This window comes from Accipiter gentilis, chromosome 36, assembly GCF_929443795.1.
Source record: "Accipiter gentilis chromosome 36, bAccGen1.1, whole genome shotgun sequence".
Taxonomy (NCBI): Eukaryota; Metazoa; Chordata; class Aves; order Accipitriformes; family Accipitridae; genus Astur; species Astur gentilis.
In genome coordinates, this window is record NC_064915.1 from 668,157 (window position 1) to 696,129 (window position 27,973).

The following is a 27,973-nucleotide window of genomic DNA, read 5'->3' on the forward strand; positions in this document are numbered from 1 at the left end:
CCCCACATCAGCGACGCCATGGGGCCACGTTGGGCGTTGGGTCTCCTCGTCCTCCTCCTCCTCCTGTCGATGCCGGGGGGCAGCCCCCAGGACCCTGAGTAAGGCCTGTGGAGCAGCTGTGGGGCTGGGGGAAGGGCACTATGGGGCTGAGTGTGACTGTGGAGCAGCTCTGGGGCTGGGGGGGGTGAGCTGTGGGGCTGGGTACAACTCTGGAGAACCTATGGGGCTTTAGGGACTATGGGGATCTGGGGCAGCTATGGGGCTGGGGGAGCTGTTAAGTTCCTATGGGGTTTGTGAAGAGCTATGGGGTAGCTATAGGGCTGAGAGGGAACTATGGGGGCTCTGTGGGGCAGGTGGAGCTATGAGACAGCTATGGGGCAGCTATGGGACAGGGTTACATCAAGGCATATGTGGGGTACCTGTGGGGTGGGGGGGACTCTGGGACACCCCTGGGGTGGAGGAGGTCTATGGGGCAGCCATGGGGCAGCCATGGGTCACGCTGTGTCTCCCCCAGGCTGGTGCTGGTGGCACCTCGGCTTGTGGCCCTGGGGACCCCCGTGGGGCTGCTGGTGGCGGCCGTGGGGCCAGTGACGGGGACGGTGACAGCCTGGCCTGGGGAGGGCGACCGTGGGGCAGGACCCTGCGCCCCCCCGGTCCCCTTCGACCTGGGGACCCACAACGACTTCAGCCAGATCCTGAACATCGAGGTATGAGGACATGGGGGGCAGAGGGGACGGGGGGGCCATGGGGATGTCCCCATGGGGCAGGGGGACATCATGGACCCCCATGTCCCCCCAGTGACCCCCAATGCCCCCCAGGTGACCCCAGAGCAGGCCAAGCACTGTGGGGCACTGGAGGCCACCATGGGGCAGACGCTGCTGCTGGAGGCCCGGAGCCCCCCTCTGCCCCCCCAGAGGCTGCGTGTGGGGCTGGGGGGGCCCCGGGGGGTGCTCCTGCTCCAGACAGACAAACCCCTCTACGCCCCCCGGCAGACTGGTGAGACGCCCCCCCCCCCCCAGGACCCCAAATCCCCCCCAAATCCCCCCAGATAACCCCCAAATCACTCTCAAATCACCCCAAATACCCCCAAATCACCCCAGGATTACCCCAAATCACCCCAAGATTGCCCCAAATCACCCCAAATACCCCCCAGATCACCCTAAAATTATCCCAAATCACCCCAGATATAACCAAATCACCCCAAGATTGCCCCAAATCACCCCAAATACCCCCCAGATCACCCTAAAATTATCCCAAATCACCCCAAATATAACCAAATCACCCCAAGATTGCCCCAAATCACCCCAAATAATCCCCAAAACACCCCAAATCAGCCCCAAATTACCCCAAATCTCCTGAGATCATCCCAAATACACCCAAATCCCCCAATCAGCCCCCAAATCGCCTCAAATCCTCCAAACTACCCCAAATCCCCCCAAATTGCTTCAAATCCCCCCAAAGTCCCTCTAAATCCCCTAAATTCTCCCAAACGCCCCCCAAATCCCCCCATGCCCCCCCACGCCCCCTACATCCCTATATACCCCCCACAGCCACCTATGCCTCCCCCAGCCTCTATACCCTCCCACTCCCCACAGAGCTCCCCCACCCCTATAGCTCCCTGCCCCCCAACACACCTCCCTGCACCCCATATCTATCTATACTGCACCCCTATAGGTGCTCACTCACCCTATATACCCTCCTGCACCTGCCCCCCCCATGTCCCCAAGCCCCTATACATCTCTTTGCACCCCAACCACATGCCTCCCTGCACCACTATACATCCCCCTGCACCCTATATAATTCCCTCTGCCCCATAGGTTACCCTGAGCCCCTAAACCACTCCCTGCCCCCCTATACATGCCCCTGCACCCCACACCGCTCTCTGTACCTCTATACATTAAGTGGGCCCCCCACAGAGCTCCCTGCGCCCCTATATGTGCCCCATATAGCTCCCTCTGGTCCTATAGATTACCCTGCCCCCATACCCCTGTCCAGCCCCCTGCACCCCCTATGGCTCTCTGTACCCCTATATCTAGCCCTGCCCCCCCATACGACCCCCCCCGCATCCCTCTACGTGCCCCCACCCCCCATATGGATCCCATACGTCCCCAGTGCGTTTCCGCATCTTCTCGCTGGACCCCGATCTGCGGCCGAACCCCGAACCCATCCTGATCACCATCACGGTGCAGAGTCTGTGGTTCTGGGCTATGGGGCAGCTCTGTGGGGCTGGGGTGATCCTATAGGGTGGTTCTATGGGGCTGGGGCCACCCTATGGGGCTGGGGTGGTCCTATAGAGCTTGTGGCCCTATGGGGCTGGGCTGTGCCTTTGGGGCTGGGGTGACCTCCAGGGTGGCACTGTGGGGCTGGGGCTATGGGGAGAACCCTATGGGGTTGGGGTGGCCCTGTGGGGCTGAGGCTATGGGGCAGCCCTATAGGGTTGGGCTGTCTCTATGCGGCTGGGGTGACATACAAGGTGGCCCTATGGGGCAGGGAGCTGTGGGGCTGGGCTGAGCACTCCAGGGCTGGGCCGTGGGTCCCCCCCACGGGTGCCGTGGGTCAGGCCGTGGGTCAGGACCCCATGTCACCCCCTGCCCCCCGGCTCCCAGAATCCCCTGGGGGCACGAGTGCGGGAGGGGCAGCGGGTGCCCCAGGGGATGGTGCTGAGTGATCAGATGGTGCTGCCAGACATCGCCCTGTGAGTGGGGCCGCTATGGGGCTTGGGGGGCTATGGGGCTGGGGGGGGGGTATGGGATTGGGGGGCGAGGAGTGTGGGATGCTATGGGGTGGCCTGGGGCTGTGGGGCTGGTGCTATGGGGCTGGGGGTGGTGTGGGGACTATGGGGCCGGAGGGACTAGGGGGTGCTATGGGGGGGATAGCGGGGATTGGGTGTTCTGGGCGGGGCCAGGTGGGGCTATTTGGGGTTGGGGGCTGTGGAGGTTGTGGGGCAGCTCTGGGGGCTATGGGGTGCCGGGGGTTATAGGGACTATAGGACATTATAGGGTCTGAGGGAGGGCTAAAGGTGATCGGGGTTATAGGGGGCTATGGGGGGGAGGTTATGGGGCTGTGGGGAATTGGGAGCTATGAGGGGGCTATAGGGGGCTGGGGGGAGGGGCATTGGGGTTACAATGCTATAGGGAGATCCAGGGAGCTAGAGGAGTTGGGGGGAGCTATAGGGGTTGAGGGGGGCTATAGGGGTTGGGGGGGGGCTATAGGGGCTGGGGGGGCTTCTGGGGAACTCCGGGGGGGCAGGGGGGGCCCATAGGGCCCACGGGTTCTATAGGTGCCGACGCGCAGGCCGGGGACGTGGCGGGTGCAGGCCCAGCTGGTCACCAGCCCCCACACCACGGGCTCGGCCGCCTTCACCGTGCGGCCCTACGGTGCGGGGGGGAGGGGCGGGGAGCCCCGGGGGGGGAGGGGGCGCGGGGGGGAGGGGGAGCGGGGAACCCCTGGGACCCCTATGGGGGGGAGCGGGGCGCTCCTGGGTCCCCCTGGGGCACTGCTGGGTCCCCTATGGGGATGCTCCTGGGTGCCCCTTATGCCCCGCCCCCTGCGCTGACGCCCCGCCCCCTATTCCGATGCCCCGCCCCGCGCCCCACCCTCCCACGCCCCCTGACGCTCCACCCCTCTTGCCCCGACGCCCCCGACTCCCTGCCCAGCCGACGCCCCGCCCACCCTCGACGCCCCGCCCCAACGCCCCGCCCCTCTGACTCCCCTCCCAAGGCCCCGCCCCCATACCGCCCCGCCCCCCTGACGCCCCGCCCCTCTTCCCCCAGCCCTCCCCGGATTCGCTGTTCGGGGCCGTTCCCGATCGTCGCTTTCTCCTGCTGGGGCCCGGCCCCCGCCCCCCCCCCTGCGCCTGCGCCTGCGCGCCCGGTACCGGCCCCGCCCCCCCCGGGACCCCCCCCCCCCCATCTCCTCCCCAAACCCACATGGGACACCCCAAAATCCCCGCCTGGGGACCCCCCTAAAAATCCCCCGAACCCCCCAAAACCCTCTCTGGACCCCCCCCCAAATCCACCCCGGGACCCCCCAAAAATTCCTGGGACCCCCAAAACCCTCGGGAACCCTCCCCCCCTCCCCCCCCCGGGACCCCCCAAATCCCCCCTGGAACCCCCCAAACCTCCCCCCCGACCTCTGGGCCCCCCCCGAATCCTGGGTGACATTTGGGGGACCCCCTGACCCCCCGTGACCTTTGGCATTTCTCCCCCCCCCGACCCCTCTTGACCCTTTTTTTGGGGGGGCGGAGGTCCCCCCAAAACCCCACCAACTCTAAGGTCCCCCTTGACCCCTATTGACCTTTGGGGGATCCCCTCTGATTTTGACGCCCCCCCCCCACATTGGGGTGTCACCCCCGATTTTGGGGACCCCCCCCCCGGTTTTGGGGACCCCCTTCTTATTTTGGGCCCCCCTTCTCTAATTTGGGGGCCCATCCCCTAATGTCAGGGCTCCCCTGAACTTTGGGGGGGGGGGGGCCCACTTTGACCTTTGGGGGCCCGCCCTCCTCCATTTCGGGGTTGTCCCCCACTCTGATTTTGGGGGTCCCCCCCCCCAGGTACCTGGATGGGGCGGCGGTGGGGGGCCAGGCCCTGCTGCGGGGGGGGCTGCGGGGGGGGGCCCTTCCTGCGGGGGCTGGAGCAGCGCGCTCAGGTGAGGCACCCCAAAACCCCTAAGGGCTCCCCCAAACCTGGGGGGACCCCAACTTTCCCCTCCCCCCTTAGGGCACCTTTAAATCCCTCTAGGGACCCCAAAACACCCCCAAAATTTCCATGGGACCTCACCCACCCCCCTTTGGGTACCCCAAAACTCACTGCACCCCAACCCCCCCCCGGAGACCCCCAAATTCCCCTCAGGGCACCCCCAAACCTTAAAGCCAGCTCCGCCCCCACCTCGGGGACCCCAAAACTACCCCTGGGCACCCCAAAACCTCCTTATCCCACCCCCGGGGACCCCAAAACAACCCCCCGAGCCCCCCCAAATCCCCCCAAATCCCTGAGGATCCCAACCCCTCCCTCCCAGGAACCCCCAAAACGCCCTTGGGGACCCCAAACCAGCCGTGGGACCCCCCCCCCCCCCCAAACATTCTGGGGACCCCAAAATCACTTGGGAGACCCCAAAACCCCCCGGGGACCCCCCCAAAACCCCAAGGGACCCCGACATTTTCTCTGGGGACCCCAAAACCACCCTGAGCACCCCAAAATCCCCGAGGGACCCCAACCCACACCCCCTGTGGACCCGGCCAAATCTATTCTGGGAACCCCCAAGCCCCCCCAGGTCCCCCAAAACTGACCAGGGACCCCCAAAGCAGCCCTGGGGACCCCCCAATACCCCCCCAATTCCCCCATTTACCCTATTCCCCTCTCCCACCCCACGCCGGCTCACCCTGGCCCCGCCCCCCGCCTGGTCCCGCCCCCCGCCTGGCCCCGCCCCTCTAGGTGACGTCAGGGGAGACGGAGTTTAACATCACCCTGGATGCCGTTGTCAGCGCCCTGGGCGTGGCCCCGCACGAGCTGCAGGGGGAGGGGCTACGCCTGGCTGTCACTGTCATCAATGATGACGGTAGGGGCGGGGCCGGGGGTGGGAGGGGCGGGGCAGAGTGGCCGGGGGCGTGGCCTAGGTGGGATGGGGTGGGGCCGGGGGGGGGCAAAGTGTGGGCAGGGCACGGGGTGGGAGGGGCGGGGCTGGGGCGGCAGTGGGTGGAGCTGGGCGTGTGGGCGGGGCCGGAGTTAGGGCGGGGGCAACGGTGGGCGGGGCTAGCTGCGAGGGGTGGGGTGGGGCAGGAAGCGGGGGTGTGGCCAGACGTGGGGGCGGGGCCAGACGCTGGTGAAGGCCGGGCAGGGGTGGGGCGGAGTCAGCGGAGGGGCGGGGCCCGGCAGGGTGTAGGCGGGGCCAGGGCCTGGGCGGTGGCAAGCCTCGCAGGGGTGGAGCCAGACGCTCTGGCCCCACCCCTCGCGCTAGGGGCGTGGCTACGGCCGTCCCCCTCTGAGGCGGTGGGTGTGTCCAGGGGGGGAGGCGGTGCAGCAGGAGGTGGGGGTGGGGCTGGTGACCTCCCCGTGGGCCTTGGAGCTGAGCCCCACCCCCCGCTTCTTCGTCCCCGGGGCCCCCTTCACGCTGCTGGTGAGCTGGGGGCGGGGCTGGCGCGGGGGCGTGGCCCCCCGGGCGCGAGGGCGGGGCGGGGCGCGGCGCTGGCGGGAGGGCGCGAGGGCGCGAGGGCGAGGCCGCCGGCGCGAGGGCAGGGGGAGGGGGCGGGGTCTGCGGCTGGGCGTGGTCTCACACCGGGGCCCCGCCCGCCCGGTGGCGCGAGGCGTCGTGGTGCGAGCGGCCCCTCCCCCGCCGTTTCCCACCCCCCCTCCCCCCCCCCCCAGGGCCGCGTGCTGGAGGCCGGGGGGGCCCCGGCCCCGGGGGTGGAGGTGCGGGTGGGGGTGGGGGTGACGGGGGCCGCCCCTCCCCCCCCCGTGCACGTGCGGGCGGATCCGCGGGGGGACATCGCCGTCCCCATCAACGTCCCCGGCGGGGCCGGCGGGCTGAGCCTCAGCGTGAGCGGGGGGACGGGGGGGGACGTGGGGGGCGAGGGGGGACGTGGGGGACGGGGGGACACCGGGGGACAAGGGGGGAGATGGGGGATAAGGGGGGACATTGGTGGGAAGGGGGGACATGGGGACGTGCGGGGACAAGGGGGGACATGGGGGGACATGGGGACATGGGGGACATTGGGGACATGGGGGGACATGGGGATAAGGGGGGACATGGGGGGAGATGGAGGGAGATGGGGGATAAGGGGGGACATGGGGGACATTGGGGACATGGGGATAAGGGGGACATTGGGGACATGGGGATAAGGGGGGACATGGGGATATGGGGGACATTGGGGACATGGGGGGAGATGGGGATATGGGGGACATGGGGGGACATGGGGGACATTGGGGACATGGGGAGATGGAGGGAGATGGGGATAAGGGGGGACATGGGGGACATGGGGATAAGGGGGGACATTGGTTTGAAGGGGGGACATGGGGACATTGGGGGGACGTGGGGACATGGAGGGACAAGGGAGAACATGGGGCCCCGGGCGGGGACACAGGGGGCCGTGGTGTCCCCGTGTCACCGCAGCACCATGTCCTGGGGGGGGGGGGGGTCAGGTGGAGGCGGGGGCTCCGGGGTCCCCCCCGGCCCGGGCGCAGGTGACGGTGACGCCGGTGGCCGCGGTGGCGGGTCACTTCCTCCTGCTGGGGGGGCCGAGGGGGCCCCTGCGCCCCGGGGAGCTGCTGCGGCTCCAGCTGCGCCACCGCGGGCCCCCCCCGGGGCCCCCCAGCTACCACGTGCTGGTGAGCACCGCCCCTGTCACGCGTCGCGCCCGTCACGCCTGTCACCCGTCACGCGTGTCACCCATCACGCGTCACGCCTGTCACTCGTCACGCCTGTCACGCGTCACGCCTGTCAGGTGTCACGCCTGTCACATGCGTGTCACACATCACACCCGTCATACATCACGTGTGTCCCACGTCACGCCTCTCACACATCACACCCGTCCTACATCACGTGTGTCCCACGTCACGCCTCTCACACATCACACCTGCCACCCATCATGCGTCACGCATTACACTCATCACCCATCACACCCGTCAGATGTCATGTGTCACCCATCATGCGTGTCACCCATCATGCGTGTCACCCATCACGCCTGTCACCCATCATGCATGTCCCACATCATGCATCTGTCGCGTGTTGCGTGTCTGTGTCGTGTGTTGCGTGTTGCATGTTGCACGTCTGTGTCGTGTTGGCTGTTGCATGTCTGCCGTGTTGCTTGTTGTGCCCATGTTGCGTGTCGTGTGTCCGTGTTGCGTGTCAAGTGTCCATGTCACATGTCATGTGTCCATGTTGCATGTTGTGTCCATGTTGCACGTCGCGTGTCCATGTTGTATGTTGTGCGTCATCCCCCCATGTTGCGTGTCGCACGTCCACGTTGCACGTTGTGTGTCCATGTTGCATGTCACACGTGCAAGTTGTCGCATGTCCATTTCGTGTCATGTGTCCATGTTGTGTGTTGAGTGTCCACGTTGCGTGCCCATGTTCCACGTCGCGTGTCCATGTTGTATGTTGTGCGTCATCCCCCATGTTGCGTGTCGCACGTCCACGTTGCACGTTGTGTGTCCATGTTGCACGTCACACGTGCAAGTTGTCACATGTCCATTTCGTGTCATGTGTCCATGTTGTGTGTTGAGTGTCCACGTTGCGTGCCCATGTTCCACGTCGCGTGTCCACGTTGCACGTCACACGTCCATGTTGCACGTCGCGTGTCCGTGTTGCATGTTGTGCGTCATCCACCCACGTCGCGCGTCGCATGGCCGTGTCGCGTGTCGCACTTCCCATGTTCGCGTCGCGTCCCGTCCGCACGTCACGCGTTGCGTGTCGACCCGCGAGCCGACGGCGCCCCGTGTCCCCGTGTGGCAGGCGGTGGCGCGGGGGCGGCTGGTGGCCGCCCAGGCCGTGCGTCGGGGGACGGTGACGGAGGTGACGCTGACGGTGACGCCGGCCATGGCCCCGCGGCTCCGCCTGGTCGCCTTCTTCCAGGCCGAGGGGCGGCTGGTGGCCGCCAGCTGGACCGTGCCCGTGGTGGGCTCCTGCCATGGCCAGGTGCGGGCACTGGGAACACTGGGAGGGACTGGGAGGGGCACTGGGAGCACTGGGCACACTGGGAGCACTGGGGAGACTGGGGAGTGCCCGTGGTGGGCTCCTGCCATGGCCAGGTGCGGGCACTGGGAACACTGGGAGGGACTGGGAGGGGCACTGGGAGCACTGGGCACACTGGGAGCACTGGGGAGACTGGGGAGTGCCCGTGGTGGGCTCCTGCCATGGCCAGGTGTGGGCACTGGGAACACTGGGAGGGACTGGGAGGCACACTGGGAGCACGGGAGACTGGAGGGTGCCCGTGGTGGGCTCCTGCCATGGCCAGGTGCGGGCACTGGGAGCACTGGGAGGGACTGGGAGCACTGGGGAGACTAGGGGGTGCCTGTGGTGGGCTCCTGCCATGGCCAGGTGCGGGCACTGGAAGGGGCACTGGGAGCACTGGGCACACTGGGAGCACTGGGGAGACCGGGGGGTGCCCGTGGCGGGCTCGTGCCGTGGCCGGGTGGGGGGTGGGGGGCACTGGGGAGCACTGGGAGGAACTGGGCCTGCTGGGGTCCACGGGAAGCCCGGGGGGTGCCAACGGTGGGGCGCGGTGCTGGGGGGAACTGGGAGGCACCGGGGGGCACCGGGCTCCCCGGCTCACCCCAGCGGGGGGCAGGTGCGGGTGGGGGTGGGGCGGCGGGGGGCCGCCCTGCGCCCCCAGGCCCCCCTGACGGTGACGGTGACGGGGACGGGGACGGGGCCGGGGCCGGGGCCGGGGCTCCCCCCGCTCACCCTGGCCCTGGGGGCCGTCGACGCCGCCCTGCTGGAGCTGGAGCCGCGGCACCGCCTCACCCCCGCCAAGGTCACCCCAAAACCTGGGACACCCCCGAAAAAACAGCGCCCCAAACCCTGCGCACCCCCAGACCCTGGGACCCCCCAGACCCTGGGACCCCCAAACCTTGGGGAAACCCCCAACATGGCACCCCCAGACCCTGGGACCCCCAAACCTTGGGGAACCCCCCCAACATGGCACCCCCAGACCCTGGGACCCCCAAACCTTGGGGAACCCCCCCAACATGGCACCCCCAGACCCTGGGATCCCCAAACCCTGGGAACCCCCAAACCTTGGGGAACCCCCAACATGGCACCCCCAAACCCTGGGAACTCCCAAACCTTGGGGAACCCCCCCAACATGGCACCCCCAGACCCTGGGATCCCCAAACCCTGGGAACCCCCAAACCTTGGGGACCCCCCAACATGGCACCCCCAGACCCTGGGATCCCCAAACCCTGGGAACCCCCAAACCTTGGGGACCCCCCAACATGGCACCCCTAAACCCTGGGACCCCCAAACCTTGGGGAACCCCCCCAACATGGCACCCCCCAGACCCTGGGACCCCCAAACCTTGGGGAACCCCCCCAACATGGCACCCCCAGACCCTGGGACCCCCCAAACCCTGGGAACCCCAAACCTTGAGGAAACCCCCAACATGGCACCCCCAGACCCTGGGACCCCCAAACCCTGGGAACCCCCAAACCTTGGGGAACCCCCAACATGGTACCCCCAAACCCTGGGAACTCCCAAACCTTGGGGAACCCCCCCAACATGGCACCCCCAGACCCTGGGACCCCCAAACCCTGGGAACCCCCAAACCCTGGGAACCCCCCCAACATGGCACCCCCAAACCCTGGGACCCCCAAACCTTGGGGAACCCCCACAACATGGCACCCCCAAACCCTGGGACCCCCAAACCCTGGGAACCCCCCCAACATGGCACCCCCAGACCCTGGGACCCCCAAACCCTGGGAACCCCCCCAACATGGCACCCCCAAACCCTGGGACCCCCAAACCTTGGGGAACCCCCCCAACATGGCACCCCCAAACCTTGGGGAACCCCCAACATGGCACCCCCAGACCCCAGGGACCCCCCAACATGGCACCTTACAAAGCCCGGGCACCCCCAAGCCTTGGGGACCCCCAAACTCCAGGCTCCCCCAATCCCGGCTTTCCTTAACCCCGGGACCCCCCAAGCCTGGGAACCCCCAAACCCGCCGCCCCTCAACCCTGGAACCCCCCTACCCCAGCACCCCAAAACCCTGGGGGCCCTCAACCCCCCCCCAACCCTGTGACCCCCAGACCTCGGGCACACAGATTTGGGAACCCCCCAGCACCCCAAAACCCTGGGGGACACCCCCAAAACCCTGGGGACCCTGAAACCCCTGGGGATCCCCCCCCCGCGGGGGGACACCCCAAAGTCCCTGTGTCCCCCCCATCCCCTGGCCCCCCCCAAAATCCCTAAGCCCCCCCAAACCAGTACCCCCCCCCCCCCAAAACCCACTGGGAATCCCCTTGGGACCTCTGGGGACACCTTGGGGACACCTTGGGGACAGGGGGGGTGACCTGACTCCCCCCCCCCCCCAGGTGGAGGCGGTTTTGGGGAGCAGTGATTTGGGGTGCGGCCCCGGGGGGGGGCCCCAACACCGAGGGGATCTTCAGGGCAGCCGGGCTGGTGCTGGGGGGGCCCGACCCCCCCCCCGGGGCCACGTGAGTGGGGACAGGGGGACGTGGGGGGACACGGGGGGACATGGGGACACGGGGGGCACATGGGGACTTGGGGGACAAGGGGGGATGTGTGGGGGGGGGGGGACATGGAGGGACATGGGGGACTTTGGGGACCCGGGGGCACACGGGGGCACATGGGGACACGGGGGCACATGGGGACACAGGGGACACTGGGTGACCCCTGTGACCTGGGTGTCCCTGTCCCCAGCCCCCGGGTGTCCCCCCGGCCCCCCCCCGCCCCCGGCGCTCCCTGAGGCTGCAGGAGCTGCTGGAGGAGAAGGGTGAGTGTCCCCTGTCCCATGTCCCGTGTCCCGTGTCCCCGTGTCCCCTGTCCCCATGTCCCCTGTCCTGTGTCCCCTGTCCCATGTCCCCTGTCCCATGTCCCGTGTCCCCATGTCCCGTGTCCCCTGTCCCCTGTCCCCATGTCCCCTGTCCCGTGTCCCCTGTCCCATGTCCCATGTCCCCATGTCCCGTGTCCCATGTCCCGTGTCCCCATGTCCCCTGTCCGTGTCCCCTGTCCCATGTCCCGTGTCCCCATGTCCCCTGTCCCATGTCCCGTGTCCCATGTCCCCCCCAGCCCCTTGCCCCCTCCCCTCTGCGGTGGCCCTCAGCAGTCGGTGTCCTTCTCCCTGTGTCCCATCCCCCCCCCACTGCCACGGACCACAGTGTCACCCGTGTCCCTGCATGTCCCCACGCTGCCACCCATGTCCCCACGTGTGTCCCTAAGCCACGTGCACTGTCACCCACGTGTCCCCATGCTGTCACCCATGTCCCTATCTGCAACCCTGAGCCACACACATGGTGTCACCCACGTCCCCATAGTGCCACCCCATCCCCATGATGTCACCCGTGTCCCCATCCACGTCCCTCAGCCCGTTGCCTGATGTCACCCGTGTCCCTGCATGTCACCATGCTGTCACCCATGTCCCCATGTGTGTCCCCGAGCCACACGTGTGGTGCCACCCCCATCCCCATGTTGTCACCCGTGTCCCCATTCACGTCCCTCAGCCCTGTGCCTGATGTCACCCATGTCCCCACGTGTGTCCCTAAGCCACGTGCACTGTGTCCCCACGTCCCCACGTCCCCCCATGGTATCACTCACGTCTCCATCCGTGTCCCTAAGCCACGCGCAATGCGTCACCCGTGTCCCTGCATGTCCCCGTGCTGCCACCCATGTCCCCACGTGTGTCCCTAAGCCACGTGCACTGTGTCCCCGTGTCCCCCCATGGTATCACTCGTTTCCACCCGTGTCCCTAAGCCACGTGCACTGTCACCTGTGTCCCCCCACGCTGTCACCCACGTCCCTACCCACATCCCTGAGCCACCCGCGTGGCGTCACCCACGTCCCCGTAGTGCCACCCCCATCCCCGTGACGTCACCCGTGTCCCCATCCATGTCCCTGCATGTCCCCGTGCTGCCACCCATGTCCCCACGTGCGTCCCTAAGCCACGTGCACTGTCACCCGTGTCCCCACCCGCATCCCTGAGCCACACGCGTGGCGTCACCCACGTCCCCACAGTGCCACCCCATCCCCGTGACGTCACCCGCGTCCCCGTCCCCGTCCCCCGACCACGCGCGCCGTCTTCCCCCGCCACGTGTCCCCACGTGTCCCCCCGTCCCCAGGCGCCCACCAAGAGGGCGACGAGGTGACCCGGCGCTGCTGCCGGGACGGGGCGACGGCACTGCCGCTGCGCGTGACGTGTCCCCAACGAGGCCGGCGGGTCCCCGAGGCCGGGGGGTGTCGCCGGGCCTTCCTGCGCTGCTGCCAGCGCGCCCGCGCCCTGCGCCTCCGGGAGGGGCCCCGCGGGGTGGCACGAGGTGGGGGCGTGGGTGGGGTGACATGGGGGGGCATGGGGACGCGGGGGGGAAGGGTCATGGGTGGGGGGCTGGGCAGGCACGGGTAGGAGTGGGGGGGCATGGGTGGGGGCATGGGGGTGAGGGTGGGGTCATGGGTGTGGGCACCGGGGGTCATGAGTGGGGGTCATGGGTGGGGTGGGCTGGGATTATGGGTGCGGGCATGGGTGGAGGGGTCATGGGTGGGGGCACGGGGGGTCATGAGTGGGGGACATGGGTGGGGGCATGGGGGTTCATGAGTGGGGGCCATGGGTAGGGTGGGTTGGGGGCATGGGTGGGGGGTCATGGGTGGGGCCACGGGGGGTCATGAGTGGGGGACATGGGTGGGGGAGCTGGGTGGGGGGTCATGAGTGGGAGTCATGGGTGGGGTGGGGTGGGATCACGGGTGGGTGTGGGTGGGGGCATGGGGGGGTCATAAGTGAGGGTCATGGGTGGGGGAGCTGGGTGGAGGGTCATGGGGTGGAGGCATGGGTGGGGGGTCATGAGTGGGAGTCATGGGTGGGGTGGGGTGGGATCATGGGTGGGCGCATGGGTGGGGGTGGGTGGGGGGGCATGGGTGGGGGCATGGGGGGTCATGAGTGGGGGACATGGGTGGGGTGGGATCATGGGTGGGGGTCGGTGGGGGCATGGGGGGTCATGAGTGGGGGTCATGGGTGGGGGGGCTGGGTCAATGGGAGGGGCTGGGGCCATGGGGGGAGGGGGCGCTGGATGCCTGAGTCCCGGGAGGGGGGTCAGGGGGAACCCCCAGATGCCTGAGCCCCCCCCTCCCCCCCCCAGTTTTCTTCCAGGAGATGGAAGAGGAGTGGGGGGATGGGGAGGTCCCCTCCCGCAGCTTCTTCCCCGAGAGCTGGCTCTGGCGCAGCGTCCCCACCAATGGCTCCGCCAGGTGACACCCGCCCCGGCCACCCCCGTCACCCCCCCCATCCCCCGTCCTCCCCCCCCCCCCCCGTGTCCCCATGTCACCCCCTCCTGTCCCCAGGGTCCCGGTGCTGCTCCCCGACTCCATCACCACCTGGGAGATCCAGGCCGTCGCCGTCATCCCCGGCCACGGTGAGCATCACCTCGGTGTCCCCACGGTGTCACCTCGGTGTCCCCATCCTCCCCGGCATGTTCCCCCCCCCCCATCCGTTACCCCACAGTGACGTGGCCGCCCTGTGTCCCACACGTCCCTCGAGGTGTCCCCACGCAACGGTGACCCCATGGTGATGCCACCATCCCATGGCACCCCCAGTGTCCCCAAGGGGCAGTGTCCCCATGTCCACCAGGTGTCCCCATGTCCCCCATGTCCACCAGGAGTCCCCAGGTGTCCCCATGTCCCCCATGCACCCATGTCCCCACGTGTCTCCATGTCCTCAGGTGTCCCCATGTCCCCCATGTCCGCCATGTGTCCCCCAGGTGTCCCCCATGTTCCCCCGTGTCCCCCCATGTCCTCCCATGCCCCCATGTCCCCATATGTCCCCCATGTCCCCCCATGTCCCCATGTCCTCCCATGTCCACCCATGTCCCCCAATGTCCCCATATCCCCATGTGCCCATGCCCCCCATGTCCCCCCCTTGTCCCCCCATGTCCCCCCATGTCCTCCCATGCCCCCCATATCCTCATGTGTCCCCACGTCCCCACCCCACGGTGACGCGGCGCTGGCAGGGCTGTGCGTGGCGGTCCCCCAGTGGGTGACGGTGACCCAGGAGGTTTATGTGGGGCTGAAGCTGCCCCCCAGCATCCGCCCCCACGAGCAGCTGCAGCTCCTGCCCCACGTCCACAACAGGCTACCCCCCAGCATCAACGTGAGTCCCCAACCCCCCAGATTCCCCTCCTGCCCCATAGATCCCTCTGTGCCCCACAGATCCCTCTGTGCCCCACAGATTCCTCTCTACGCCTCAGAGATACCCCTGCTGCCCCATAGAAGCCCCCTTCTAGCCCATAGGTGCCCCTCTGTATATAGATGCCTCTCTGCCCCATAGGTGGACTTCGGGCCCATACATACCCCCCTGCCCTGTAGACACCCCCTTCTAGCTCATAGCTGCCTCTGCCCCATAGATATCCCCTGCCCCATAGATACACCCCCTCCTCCCCGTAGAAACCCCTCTGTGCTCCATAGATACCCCTCTGTGCCCCATAGATAACCCCTGCCCTATAGCCACCCCTGCCCCTTAGCCACTCTCGCCCCATAGCTGCCCCCCCACTCTATTCCCCATTTTTAACTCTTCTGCCCCGTAGATCCCCCCACTTCCCCATATCTACCCCCCTGTGCCCCATAAATCCCCCTGCCCTATAGCTCCCCCCCACCTCATTGCCACCCCCTGCCCCATAGCTGCCCCCTGTGCCCCACAGATCCCCCTCTGCATCCCATTGCTACCCCTTCTGCCCCATAGATCCCCCTTCTTCCCCATATCTCCCCCCCCGTGCCCCATATCTACCCCCTCAGGGCCCCATAGCCACCCCCTGCACCCTAGCCCTCCCTGCCCCATAGCCACCCCCCTGTGTCCCATATCCCCCCCCCCCCCCAACCTGGGTGACACGGGCGGTGCCGCGGGTGACGCTGGTGGTGCCACAGGTGACGGTGACGCTGGCGGTGGCGGAGGGCATCTGCGCGGCGCTGGACGGGGGCTCCCAGCGCCTGGCGTTGCCCCCTGGGGGGGCGGTGGCCGTGCCCCTCACCCTGGTGGCCCTGCGCCCCGGGGACGTCCCCATCACCATCACCGCCCGCGGGCCCTGGGGGCTGGGTGACAGCCTCACCCGTGTCCTTCATATCGAGGTGAGACCCCACCACCACCACCCCTGGGTGCTGCTGGACGCCTGGGTGCCCCCCCCTGCACCCCTGGGTCCCCCTCCACTTTTCTGGGTCCCCTCCTGGACACCTGGGTCCCCTTCTGGGTCCCCAGTTGCCTGGGTCCCCTCCCTGAACCCTTGGGTGCCCCCAGACACCTGGGTCCCCTCCCTGCACCCTTGGGTGCCCCCAGTTGCCTGGGTCCCCTCCCTGCACCCTTGGGTGCCCCCAGACACCTGGGTCCCCTCACTACACCCTTGGTGCCCCTGGACACCTGGGTTCCCTTCCTGCCCCCCTGGGTGCCCCCCCTGCCCCCCTGGGTGTCCCCCCCAATTTCCTGGGTCCCCTCCTGGACACCTGGGTCCCCTTCTGGGTCCCTGGGCACCTAGGTCCCCTCCTTGCACCCTTGGGTGCCCCCAGTTGCCTGGGTCCCCTTCCTGCACCCATGGGTCCTCTTCTGAGTTCCCAAACACCTGGGTCCCCTCCTCGCACCCTTGGGTGCCCCCAAATGCCTGGGTCCCCTTCCTGCACCCATGGGTCCTCTTCTGAGTTCCCAAACACCTGGGTCCCCTCCTCGCACCCTTGGGTGCCCCCAAATGCCTGGGTCCCCTCCCTACACCCATGGGTCCCCTCCCTGCACCCTTGGGTGCCCCCAGTTGCCTGGGTCCCCTCCCTGCACCCATGGGTGCCCCCAGACACCTGGGTCCCCTCACTACACCCTTGGTGCCCCTGGACACCTGGATTCCCTTCCTGCCCCCCTGGGTGCCCCCTCTGCACCCCTGGGTGTCCCCCCCAATTTCCTGGGTCCCCTCCTGGACACCTGGGTCCCCTTCTGGGTCCCCAAACACCTGGGTCCCCTCCTTGCACCCTTGGGTGCCCCCAGTTGCCTGGGTCCCCTTCCTGCACCCATGGGTCCTCTTCTGAGTTCCCAAACACCTGGGTCCCCTCCTCGCACCCTTGGGTGCCCCCAAATGCCTGGGTCCCCTCCCTGCACCCATGGGTGCCCCTGGACACCTTGGGTCCCCGCTGACAACCCTTCCCGCAGCCCGAGGGGGAGCTGCACCTGGAGGAGACCAGCTACGTCCTGGACACCGACGGTGGGTCTGGGGGGGGACACCCGGGTGTCCCGGAGGGGACCCACGTGTCTGGGGTGGGGGACACCCAGGTGTCCCAGAGGGGACCCAGGTGTCCGGGCCCGCTGACACCCCGTCCCCGCAGGCGAGGGGGGCCGCACCCTGGAGATTCCTGGGGACATCCCAGCTGGGATCGTCCCCGATGGGGAATTCAGCATCAGCATCCGCGTCACCGGTGGGTGGGGACACGGGGGGACATGGGGACGTGGGGATGTGGTGGGGACATGGGCGTGGGGACACGGGGATGGGGCATGGTGGGACAGGGGGGTGATTTTTGGGGACACGGGGAAGGGGACATGGTAGGGAGATGGGGACATGGTGGGGACATGAGGTTGGTCAACAGGGACATGGGGAGGTGACGTGGTGGGGACATGGTGGGGACACAGGGACGTGGTGGGGACATGAGGATGGGCAACGGGGACGTGGGGAGGTGACATGGGGAGGATATCGGCATGGGGACATGGTGGAGACAGGGGGATGGGGACATGGAGGGGACATGGTGGGATATGGGGATGAGTGCTGGGGACGTGGCGATGGGGACGCAGAGGTGGGGACACGGTGGGGACATGAGGATGGGCATTGGGGACATGTGAGGTGACAGGATGAGGGCATGGGGATATGGTGGGGACGTGGGGATCGGGACACGGGGATGGGGACACGGTGGGGACATGGGGCCGGGGACGTGGTGGACAGGGGAATGAGTGCTGGGGACATGGGGATGGGGACAGCGGGGTGGGGACACGGTGGGGGCATGGGGACGATGTGGAGATGGAGGTGGGGACTTGGGGGGCGGACATAGGGGTGGGTGCTGGGGACATGAGGGGACATGGGGACATGGTGGTGGGGTCAGGGGGCCATGGGGAGAGGGAGGTGGGGACATGTGGTGTCCAGCACTGACTGTGTCCCTGTCCCTGTGCGTCCCCTGTCCACGTGTGTCCCCCCATCCCTGTGTGTCCCCCCACGTGTGTCCCCCCACCTGTCCCCGGCCCCATGCCCCCCATGGGTGTCCCTGTTCCCCTGCACATCCCCATGCCGCCACGTGTGTCCCCATATCCCACCACGTGTGTCCCCACGTGTCCCCATGGATGTCCCCATATGTGTCACCACACCTGTCCCCATGCACGTCCCTGTGTGTCCCCATGTGTCTCACATGTCCGCTTGCCTGTCCCCACGCCCCACGTGTGTCCCTATTGTCCCCGTGCCTGTCCCCACGTCCCCAAATGTGTCACCACGCCTGTCCTCATGCACGTCCTCGTGTGTCCCCATGCCTGTCCCCCCGCCTCACGCGTGTCCCCATGCCCTGTGTCCCCACGCCCCACGTGTGTCCCCATGCGTGTCCCTATTGCCTCCACTCCTGTCCCCATGCCGTGTCCCCATGCTCCATGTGCGTCCCCATGGATGTCCCTGTTGCCCCCACCCCTGTCCCCACTCCCCACGTGTGTCCCCACGTGTGTCCCTATGGACGTCCCCACGTGTCACCACGCCTGTCCCCACGCACGTCCCCGTGTGTCCCCACGTGCGTCCCCGTGCCTCTCCCCGCGCCCCACGTGTGTCCCCGTTGTCCCCGTGCCTGTCCCCACTTGTCCCCCTCCGTGTCTGTCCCCCCTCCCGTGTGTCCCCCCCGGTCCCCACAGGCCGGGTGGGGGGCTGGACGGTGCGGGGGGCACTGGGGCTGGGGGGGACACTGCTGCGGTCCCCGCGGGGGTGCGGGGAGCAGGCGCTGATGGCCCTGGCCCCCCGCGCCGCCGCCCTGCGCTACCTGGACCACAGCGGGGGCTGGGGGGGGGCTGCCCCCCGACTCCCGCTCCCGTGGCCTGCGCGGCCTCCGGACGGGTACGGGGGGGCTGGGGGGTGGGGGGTGGGCTATGGGGTGGGGGGGGTATGGGGTAGGGGGGGAGCTGTGAGGTGGGGGGGCTGTTGGGTGGGGGGGCTATGGGGGCTGTGCGATGGGGCGCTATGGGGTACGGGGGGGGCTATGGGAGGGTATGGGGGGGCTATGGGATGGGGGGGCTGGGTGGGGGTGTATGGGGGGGCTATGGGGTATGGGGGGGCTGTGGGATGGGGGGCTACGGGGAATGGGGGGTATGGGGGGCTATGGGGTATTGAGGGGGCTGTGGGGGGTTATGGGGGCTATGGGATGAGGGGGTGAGGTATGGGGGCTATAGGGTGAATGGGGGGCTATGGCGTATGGGCGGGTGATGGGGTATGGGGGAGCTATGGGGGGTATGGGGAGGCTATGGGGTTTGGGGGGCTGGGGGCGTATGGGGGGGCTGGGGGGGAGGCAGGCAAGGGGGCCGTGGGGGCAATGGGAAATGGGGGTCTGTGGGGTTTGGGAGGGGCAAGGTTTTGGGGAGAGGCAGGGCTCTGTGGGGTTACGGGGGTTCAGGCCCCACCCAGGGCAGCGCTGTCCCCGCTGTCCCCATCGTCCCCCGCGTCCCCTCAGGCTTCGAGCGGGTGCAGAGCTTCCGCAAGAGCGACGGCTCCTACAGCGCCTGGCAGCACCGGCGGAGCAGCACCTGGTGAGGGGACGGGGGGGACATGGGGATGATCGGGGACATGGGGACATGGGGGATGTGGGGGGGCACGGGGGGACCCAGGGCACATGGGGACGTGGGGACGTGGGGGGACATGGGGGGACATGAGGACATCAGAGGGACACGAGGACACGAGGTGATGGGGCACACGGGGCCCTGGGGACGCGGTGGCAGCGGGGTGTCCCCGCAGGCTGACGGCGCTGGTGCTGCGGGTGCTGGCGCTGGCCCGTCCCTACCTGCCGGTGGCCGCCGGTGGCCCCGGGGCGTCCCTGCGGTGGCTGCTGGGACAGCAGCGTCCTGACGGCGCCTTCGGTGAGATGGAGCCCGTCCTGCACCGGGAGATGCAGGTGGGGACACGGGGACTGGCCACCTCCAGGGTCACCTCTAGGGCCACCACCATGGTCACCTCCATGGCCACCTCCAGTGTCACCTCCAGGGCCACCTCCAGTATCACCTCCAGGGCCACCTGCAGGGCCACCTGCAGAGTCACCTCCATGGTCACCTCCAGGGTCACCTCCATGGTCACCTCCAGTGTCACCTCCAGAGCCACCTGCAGGGCCACCTCCATGGTCACCTCCATGGTCACCTCCAGTGTCACCTCCGGTGTCACCTGCAGGGCCACCTGCAGGGCCACCTCCATGGTCACCTCCATGGTCACCTCCAGTGTCACCTCCAGGGCCACCTGCAGGGCCACCTCCATGGCCACCTCCAGGGTCACTGCCATGGCCACCTCCAGGGCTACCTCCAGGGTCATCTCCTTGTGCCACCTCCCTGTGTCACCTCCCCAGGCCACCTCCCCATGCAATGTCCCCGTGCAACATCCTTGTGACCTGTTCCCATGCAACGTCCCCATGCGGTGTCCTGGTGCCACCTCCCTGTGTCACATCCCTGTGCAATGTCCCCTTGAAAACCCCGCTGGAAGACCCTGTGTCACCACTCGTGTCACCCCCTTTGTCCCCAGGGCAGCGTGGCAGACCCAGGGCCCGAGGCCACCGTGTCCCTGACGGCCTTCGTGGTGGTGGCCCTGCAGGGGGCACGCGTCCTCCTGCCACCAGACAGCCCCGACCACCCCCGCCTGGTGCGTCCCTGCATCCCCACGTGTCCCCTCCCCGTGTCACCTCCGTGTCCCCACATCCCTGTCCCACGTCCCCCCCCTGTGTTCCTTCCCCATCCCCTTGTCCCCTCTCTGTGTCCTCAGTGTCCCTTGTTCCCTCCTGGTTTGTCCCCATGTCCCCTATGTGTCCCCTATGTCCCCCCATGTCCCCATGTCCCCTGTCTCCTGTCCCCACATCCCCCCATGTGCCCCCACGTCCCCTTTCCCCATGTCCCATGTCCCCTCATGTCCCCTTCCCCATGTCCCATGTCCCCACGTCCCCTTTCCCCACGTCCCCTGTCCCCATGTCCCCTGTCCCCACGTCCCCCCACGTCCCCTGTCCCCATGTCCCCTGTCCCCCCACGTCTCCCTCCGCCGCAGGACGAGGCTCTGTCACAAGCTGCCACCTTCCTGCGTGGCCACGTGGGGACGTTGGGGACATTCGGGACGGCCATCACCACCTACGCGCTGGCGCTGGGGGACACCGACCCCCCCGGCCCCTCCCCCACCCTGGACCGCCTGCGCCGCCTGGCCCGACCCGCCCAGGGTGAGCCCCGGGTGCCAGGGACCCCCCCCGGGGACACCTTGGGGACACCCTGGGGACACTCCAACACCTGGGTCCCTCCTGGGCTCACTTAGATGCTGGGGACACCCTGGGGGCACCCAGATGCCGGGGTCCCTGGGTGGGGGTCATGGCTCTCGGATTCTGGGGTCCCTCTTGGGGTCGCCCAAATTTGGGGTCCCCAGGTGGGTGTCAATGACACTCGGACACCTGGGTCCCTGGGTGGGGGTTCTTGGCTCCTGGCCACATGGGTCCCTCTTGGGGTCACCCAAATTTGGGGTCCCTGAGGGTGGGTGTCTCCCAAACACCTGGGTCCATGGGTGGGGGTTGATGACACCCGGACATCTGGGTCCATGGGTGGGGGTCTTGGCTCCCAGGCACATGGGTCCCTCTTGGGGTCACCTAGACCTTAGGGTGCCTGAGGATGGGTTTCTCCCAAACACCTGGGTCCCTGGGTGGGGGTCTTGGCTCCTGGCCACATGGGTCCCTCTTGGGGTCACCCAAATTTGGGGTCCCTGAGGGTGGGTGTCTCCCGAACGCCTGGGTCCCTGGGTGGGGGTCCCAACTCCCAAGCCCCTGGGTTCCCTGGGTGCCAACCCCTCTTGACCCCCAAGTTGGGCTGGGGTGCGGGGGGTCCCCACAGGAGGCCGGGCGCAGTTCTGGCCGGCGGGTGGCCCGGCGGCTACGGTGGAGGCGACGGCCTACGGGCTCCTGGCGCTGCTGCAGCACCGCGACGGCGTCGGCGCCGCCCGGGCGGCCCGATGGCTGCGGGAGCAGAGCAACTACGGCGGCGGGTTCCGCTCCACCCAGGTACGGCAGGGTGGGTGCTCTTTGGGTGGGGGGGGGGGGCCTGGGTGTGGGGGTCCTAAGTTCTTGGAGGCTGGGGGTTCCCTGGGGTGGGTGTCCCGGATGGCTGGGTCTTCTGGAGTGGGTGCCTTGGGTGGGGGGTCTCTCAGATAGCTGGGTGCTTGTGGGTGGGGGGGGTCACCTGGGATTTCTGGGTCCTTGTGGGTGGGGGGGGTGCCCGGATGCCTGGGACCCCCAGGTCCGATTGGGTGGGGGGTCCCCTCAACGCCTTGATCCTCTGGAGTGATGGGTGTCCTGGACGTCTGGGTGGGTGGGTGGGGGGTCCCCCAGATGCCTGGGTCCCTGTGGGTGGGGGTCCCCTGGGATGCCTGGATCCCTGTGGGTGGGTGGGTGCCCAGACACCTGGGTCCCCTTGGGTGGGGGGTCCCCTGGATATCTGGGTCCCCTTGGGTGGGGGGTTCCCTCAACACCTGGGTCCCCTTGGGTGGGGGGGGGGTCCCCCTCAACACCCAGGTCTGCTGGGGTGATGGGTGTCCCAGATACCTGGGTGCCTTGGGGGGAGGGGGGGGGGTCCCTCAGATGTGTGGGTCCTTGTGGGTGGGGGTCTCCTGGGATGCCTGGATCCCTGTGGGTGGGTGGGTGCCCAGACGCCTGGGTCCCCTTGGGTGGGGGGTCCTCTGGATGTTTGGGTCCTCTTGGGTGGGTGGGGGGTGCCCGGACACCTGGGTCCCCTTGGGTGGGGGGTCCCCTGGATGTTTGGGTCCTCTTGGGTGGGTGGGGGGTGCCCGGACACCTGGGTCCCCGCAGGACACGCTGGTGGCCTTGGAGGCGCTGGCCCAGATGTGGCTGCACTGGGGGGACGGGGCCGGATCCGGCCTCAGCCTGGGGGTGTCCTGGCCGGGGGGGGCCCGGGGGGGCCCCGGGGGGACCCGAGTGACGCTGGGACCCGGCCTGAAGTCGCTGGAGCAGGAGCTGCAGGTGAGGACACAGAGGGGACGTGGGGGGAGGGACGGGGGACACTGGGGGGGACACGGGGAACGTTGGGGTCCCTCACCCCAACCCCCCCGTGCGTCCCCCCCCCCAGGTCCCCCTGGGCAGCCCCATCGTGGTGCAGGTGGAGGGACGCGGCGAAGGGACCCTGACGGTGGGTGACCCCCCCCCGGACACTTGGGTGCCCCCATGGGTGTCACCCACCCCCCCGCCGACACCCGGGTGTCCCCCCGTGGGTCCCCCCGCCCCCCCCCCAAACACCGGGGTGTCCCCCCAGGTCCTGCGCCAGTTCCGCCTGATGACCCCCCTCAACGGCACCTGCCAAGGGCTGGGCCTGGAGGTGGCCATCACGGGGCCCATCATCTACGAGGGTGAGGCCCCGCCCACTAGAAGCCCCGCCCGCGTAAGCCCCGCCCCCTTCCTCCCTTAATGGCCGCGCCCCCTACAGAGGAAGACTATGAGGACTATGAGGAGGAGGCGGAACTTGGCGAGGGAGAGGGGGCGGAGCCTGTGAAGGGAGCGGAGCTTAAGGAAGGGGCGGAGCCTACGAAGGGGGAGGAGTCTGTGGAAGCCACCACCACCACCCCGACCCCCACAGCACGGGGGGAGGGGCGAGGGCGGGGCCGGCGGAGGCGGGACGGGCGGGACGCCGGCAGGGAGGTCGCCTTCCTGGTCTGCATCTGGTGAGGGGGCGGGGCTTCCTGTGTGCCAGGGCGGGACTTCCTCTTCTGCCTGTAAATAGGGGTGGGACTTCCTGTTCCACTTAGAAATGGGGGTGGGTCTTCCTGTTCTGCCTGTAAAAGGGGGCAGGACTTCCTCTTCTGCCTGTAAATGTGGGTGGGACTTCCTTTCCACTTAGAAATGAGGGTGGGTCTTCCTGTTTTGCCTGTAAACAGGGGCGGGACTTCCTCTTCTGCCTGTCAATGGGGGTGGGACTTCCTGTTCCACTTAGAAATGGGGGTGGGTCTTCCTGTTCTGCCTGTAAAAGGGGGCGGGACTTCCTCTTCTGCCTGTAAATAGGGGTGGGACTTCCTGTTCCACTTAGAAATGGGGGTGGGTCTTCCTGTTCTGCCTGTAAAAGGGGGCGGGACTTCCTCTTCTGCCTGTAAATGTGGGTGGGACTTCCTTTCCACTTAGAAATGGGGGTGGGTCTTCCTGTTCTGCCTGTAAAAGGGGGCAGGACTTCCTCTTCTGCCTGTCAATGGGGGTGGGACTTCCACTTAGAAATGGGGGGGGGCAGGGCTTCCGGTTCTCCCTGTAAGAGGGGGTGTGGCTTCCTATTCCATGTTGGGGGGGGGGGTGTGGCTCCACCCCCCCCGACGGGTGTGTCCCGGCTCAGGCGGGAGGCGGGGGTGGAGCTGTCAGGAATGGCGGTGGCCGAGATCTCCCTGCTCAGCGGCTTCCAGCCCCATCGCCCCGACCTCGACAAGGTGGGGGGTGCTGGGGGTTTTGGGGGTATTGGGGGTGTTGGGGGGTGCTGGGGGGAGTTGGGGGTTTTGGGGTTGTTGGGGGTATTCGGGGTGTTGGGGGGTGTTGGGGGTATTAGGGGATGTTGGGGGTTGCTGGGGGGAGTTGGGGGTGTTGGGGTGTGTTGGGGTTTTGGGGTGATGGGGGGTGTTGGGGGTGTTGGGGGTATTAGGGGATGTTGGGGGGTGTTGGGGGTGTTGGGGAGGGTTGGGCTTTTGGGGTGATGGGGGGTGTTGGGGGTGTCGGGGATATTATTAGGGGATGTTGGGGGGTGTTGGTGGTGTTGGGGGATGTTGGGGTGTTGGGGGTTTTGGGGTGCTGCAGGGTGTTGGGGGATGTTGGGGTGTTGTTAGGGTGTGTCGGGGTGTCAGAGGGTGGGGGGTGTTGGGGGATGTCGGGGTGTCAGAGGGTGCTCTTGACGTCACCGTGTCCCCCCCAGCTGCGGGACGTGGTCGATCGCTGGATCAGCCACTATGAGCTCAGCGGGGCGCGGCTCGTCATTTACCTTGATGAGGTGGGGGGAGGGGGGCGTGTCCCCCCATGTCCCTATGTCCCCCCCATGTCCCCCCTTGTCCCCAATGTCCCCAATGTCCCCCCATGCCCCCCAGGTCCCCACCCAGCGTCAGTGCATCAGCTTCGGGGCCACCCAGGAGGTGGCCGTGGGGCAGCTCCAGCCGGCCATGGCGGCCATCTATGACTACTACGAGCCGGGTGGGTGCAGCCCATGGATGGGCGTGGTCAGTGGGGTGGGTGTGGTATGTTTGTGGGTGGGGCCTGTGAGTGGGCGTGGCCTGGTTGGGTGGAGTCTGAGAAGACCAGCTTGGTGGGGGGGGGGTGTCTGAGTGGTGCAGTTACATGGCGTGGGTGTAGCCCGTACTGGGCGTGGCCTGAAGGGGGGGCGTGTCCTCACTGACTCCACCCCCTGACCACACCCAGCCCGGCGCTGCACCGTGTTTTACAACGCCCCTCGCAGGAGCAGCATGGTGCCCACCCTCTGCTCCGCCCACGTCTGCCTCTGTGCCCAAGGTGGGACCCCGCCCCCCCCAACCCCACCCACCCCGCCCAGCACCCCTCCCCTGGGGTGGGGGACACCCACCCCCACCCCCCAGCACCCCACACCCCATGGGTCGAGACATCCAGGTGTCTGGGACCCCCCCCACCCCAGCACCCCATCCCTTGGGAGGGGGGGGGACACCCCCAACCCCCCAGCACCCCACCCCGGTGGGGGAGGGGGGGGGTGACCCAGCGGTGCCCCTCCCCCCAGGGGGGTGTCCCCGGCTCCGGGGGGGGTCGGGGTCCCAGTCGCTGACGCTGGACGATCGCCTCGACTTCGCCTGCTACAGCCCCCGCGTTGACTACGGTGACCTCCCGGACCCCGCCCTCCCAAACCCCACCCCCAAGCCCCACCCCAAGCCCCGCCCCTCAACCCCCACCCCTTGACCCCTGCCCCTTCCCCCAGACAGACCCCTCTGTGCACCCTGACTCCCATAAGCCCCACATCACCTTTGACCCCCGTGACCCCACCCCCCAACCGCCCTGATCCCCTTGACCCCTGTGACCCCATGACCCCATGACCCCCTGACTGCCCTAAACCCCATGACCCCCTTGACCCCTGACACCATTGACCCCAGATTCCTGTGACCCCATGACCCCATCCCCTGTGACCCCCCATGACCCACTCGACCCCCCCAGCACCCAACACCCATGACCCTCTGACCCCCATGACTCCTTGACCCCATGACCCCGTGACTCCCCCATCCCCCCTGACCCCTTTGACCCCGTGACCCACCATGACCCCATGACCCCAACCCCCATGACCCCCATGACCCCTTTGGCACCTCTAAACCCCCAACCCCTATAACCCCCTGGACCCCTCCTTAGCCCCTGACCCCATGACCCTCTGACCCCCATGACCCCTGTGACCCATGTGACCCCGTGACCCTTGACCCCTGACCCCAGCGCTGGTGGTTCGGGTGCTGGCCCAGAGCGAGGTTGGGCCCTTCCTGGCCTTTGAGATCGAAATCCTGGAGGTTCTACTGGGAGGTGAGACTGGGGAGACTGGGAGGGACTGGGAGGGACTGGGGGGACTAGGAGGGGTTGGAAGTGACTGGGAAATACTGAAGAGCCACTAGGGGGCACTGTGGGACCATACTGGGCTTACTGGGATGTACTGGGCCATACTGGGGTGGCGCTGGGTGGACCTTGGGCCTTACTGGGAGAGCCTGAGAGTCAGCTGGGCTGTACTGGGAAAGCTGGGGGGGGGCTGGGCTGTGCTGGGGGGTTACTGGACTGCTGGTGCATACCGGTTCTTACTGGTGCATACTGGTTCTTACTGGTGCATACTGCTTCTAAGTGGTTCTTACTGATTCGTGTTGGTTCTTACTGGTGCATAGTGGTTCTACATGGTTCTTACTGGTTCTAACTGGTTCTTACTGGTGTTTACTGGCTCTTACGGGTGCATACTGCATCTAAGGGGTTCTTACTGGTGCCTAGTGGTTCTCAGTGATTGTTACTGGTGCACACTGGTGTTGCCTGGCGTGGACTGGTGCTGACTGGTCCCTATTGGCCCGGCAGAGGTGGTCCCCGGGGGGCGGGGCCAGGTGCTGGGGCGGGGCAGTTGCCCCCTGAGGCTCCGCCCCCACCGGCGGTACCTGCTGATGGGGGGGGACGGGATGGTGACCGACCCCCGCGGACGGTGAGAGGGGACCCCGCTGTCCCCAAATGTCCCCCCACGTTCCCCTCTGTCCCCCCAGGTCCCCACATCCCCTCCTGCCCCCCGAGTGTCCCCATGTCCCCTCATGACCCCATGTCCCCCCATGACCTCATGTCCCCATGTCCCCCTTTTTCTCCCTGCCCCCATGTTCCCCCATGTCCCCCCATGTCCCCCATGTCCCCCAGTGTCCCCACATCCCCCCCATGTCCCCCCATGTCCCTATGTCCCCCCAGTGTCCCCACATCCCCCCCATGTCCCCCCATGTCTCCCCATGTCCCCACATCCCCCCCATGTCCCCCCAGTGTCCCCACATCCCCCTATCCCCCATGTCCCCATGTCCCCCAGTGTCCCCACATCCCCTCCTGCCCCCCCAGTGTCCCCATGTCCCCCCAGTGTGCCCACGTCCCCTCATGTCCCCGTGTCCCCCCACGTCCCCCAATGTCCCCACACCCCCTCCTGCCCCCCCGCCATGTCCCCATGTCCCCCACCGTCACCCTTGTCCTCCCTCCCCCAGCCCCCAGTTCCTGCTGGGCCCCCGCTCCTGGGTGGAGGAGGTGCCGCCCCTCCCCCGCTGCGGCCCCGCCACGCCCTGCCGCGCCCTGCTGGACTTCATGGACACCCTGCGCCCCCTCGGCTGCCCCTTCTGACCCCGGCGGGTCACTGGGAGCCACTGGGAGCATACTGGAAGCAACTGGAACCATGCTGGAAGCAACTGGGACTATACTGGGCGGCGACTAGGAGGAACTGGGAGCCTGCTGGGGGCACACTGGGAGTCACTGGGAGCAACTAGGAGCCACTGGGAGCATACTGGAAGCAACTGGGACTATGTTGGGGGACAACTGGGACCATGCTGGGGCAACTGGGAGCAACTGGGACCACACTGG

At 67.7% G+C, this 27,973-nt stretch overlaps 1 protein-coding gene across 1 annotated transcript; it reads left to right on the forward strand.

Annotated features, from left to right (window-relative positions):
- Window positions 1-27,824, forward strand: LOC126034833 (complement C4-like). Its single transcript, XM_049792689.1, is given in 43 exon segments — window positions 1-98; window positions 515-707; window positions 819-996; window positions 2,113-2,183; window positions 2,607-2,695; window positions 3,295-3,377; window positions 3,774-3,866; window positions 4,553-4,647; window positions 5,433-5,556; window positions 6,002-6,114; window positions 6,363-6,533; window positions 7,137-7,322; window positions 8,449-8,631; window positions 9,284-9,469; window positions 11,029-11,064; window positions 11,066-11,155; window positions 11,378-11,450; window positions 12,793-12,987; window positions 13,801-13,909; window positions 14,003-14,073; window positions 14,668-14,807; window positions 15,578-15,778; window positions 16,836-16,887; window positions 17,009-17,098; window positions 18,558-18,703; window positions 18,705-18,756; window positions 19,367-19,442; window positions 19,648-19,804; window positions 20,419-20,535; window positions 20,932-21,097; window positions 21,756-21,922; window positions 22,727-22,897; window positions 23,004-23,063; window positions 23,187-23,280; window positions 23,358-23,592; window positions 24,249-24,339; window positions 24,816-24,890; window positions 24,985-25,087; window positions 25,313-25,402; window positions 25,641-25,736; window positions 26,336-26,419; window positions 26,951-27,071; window positions 27,604-27,824. Coding segments are annotated over 43 exon segments (5,136 nt in total). The 5' UTR covers window positions 1-18; the 3' UTR covers window positions 27,737-27,824.
- Window positions 27,825-27,973: the final 149 nt, after the last annotated feature.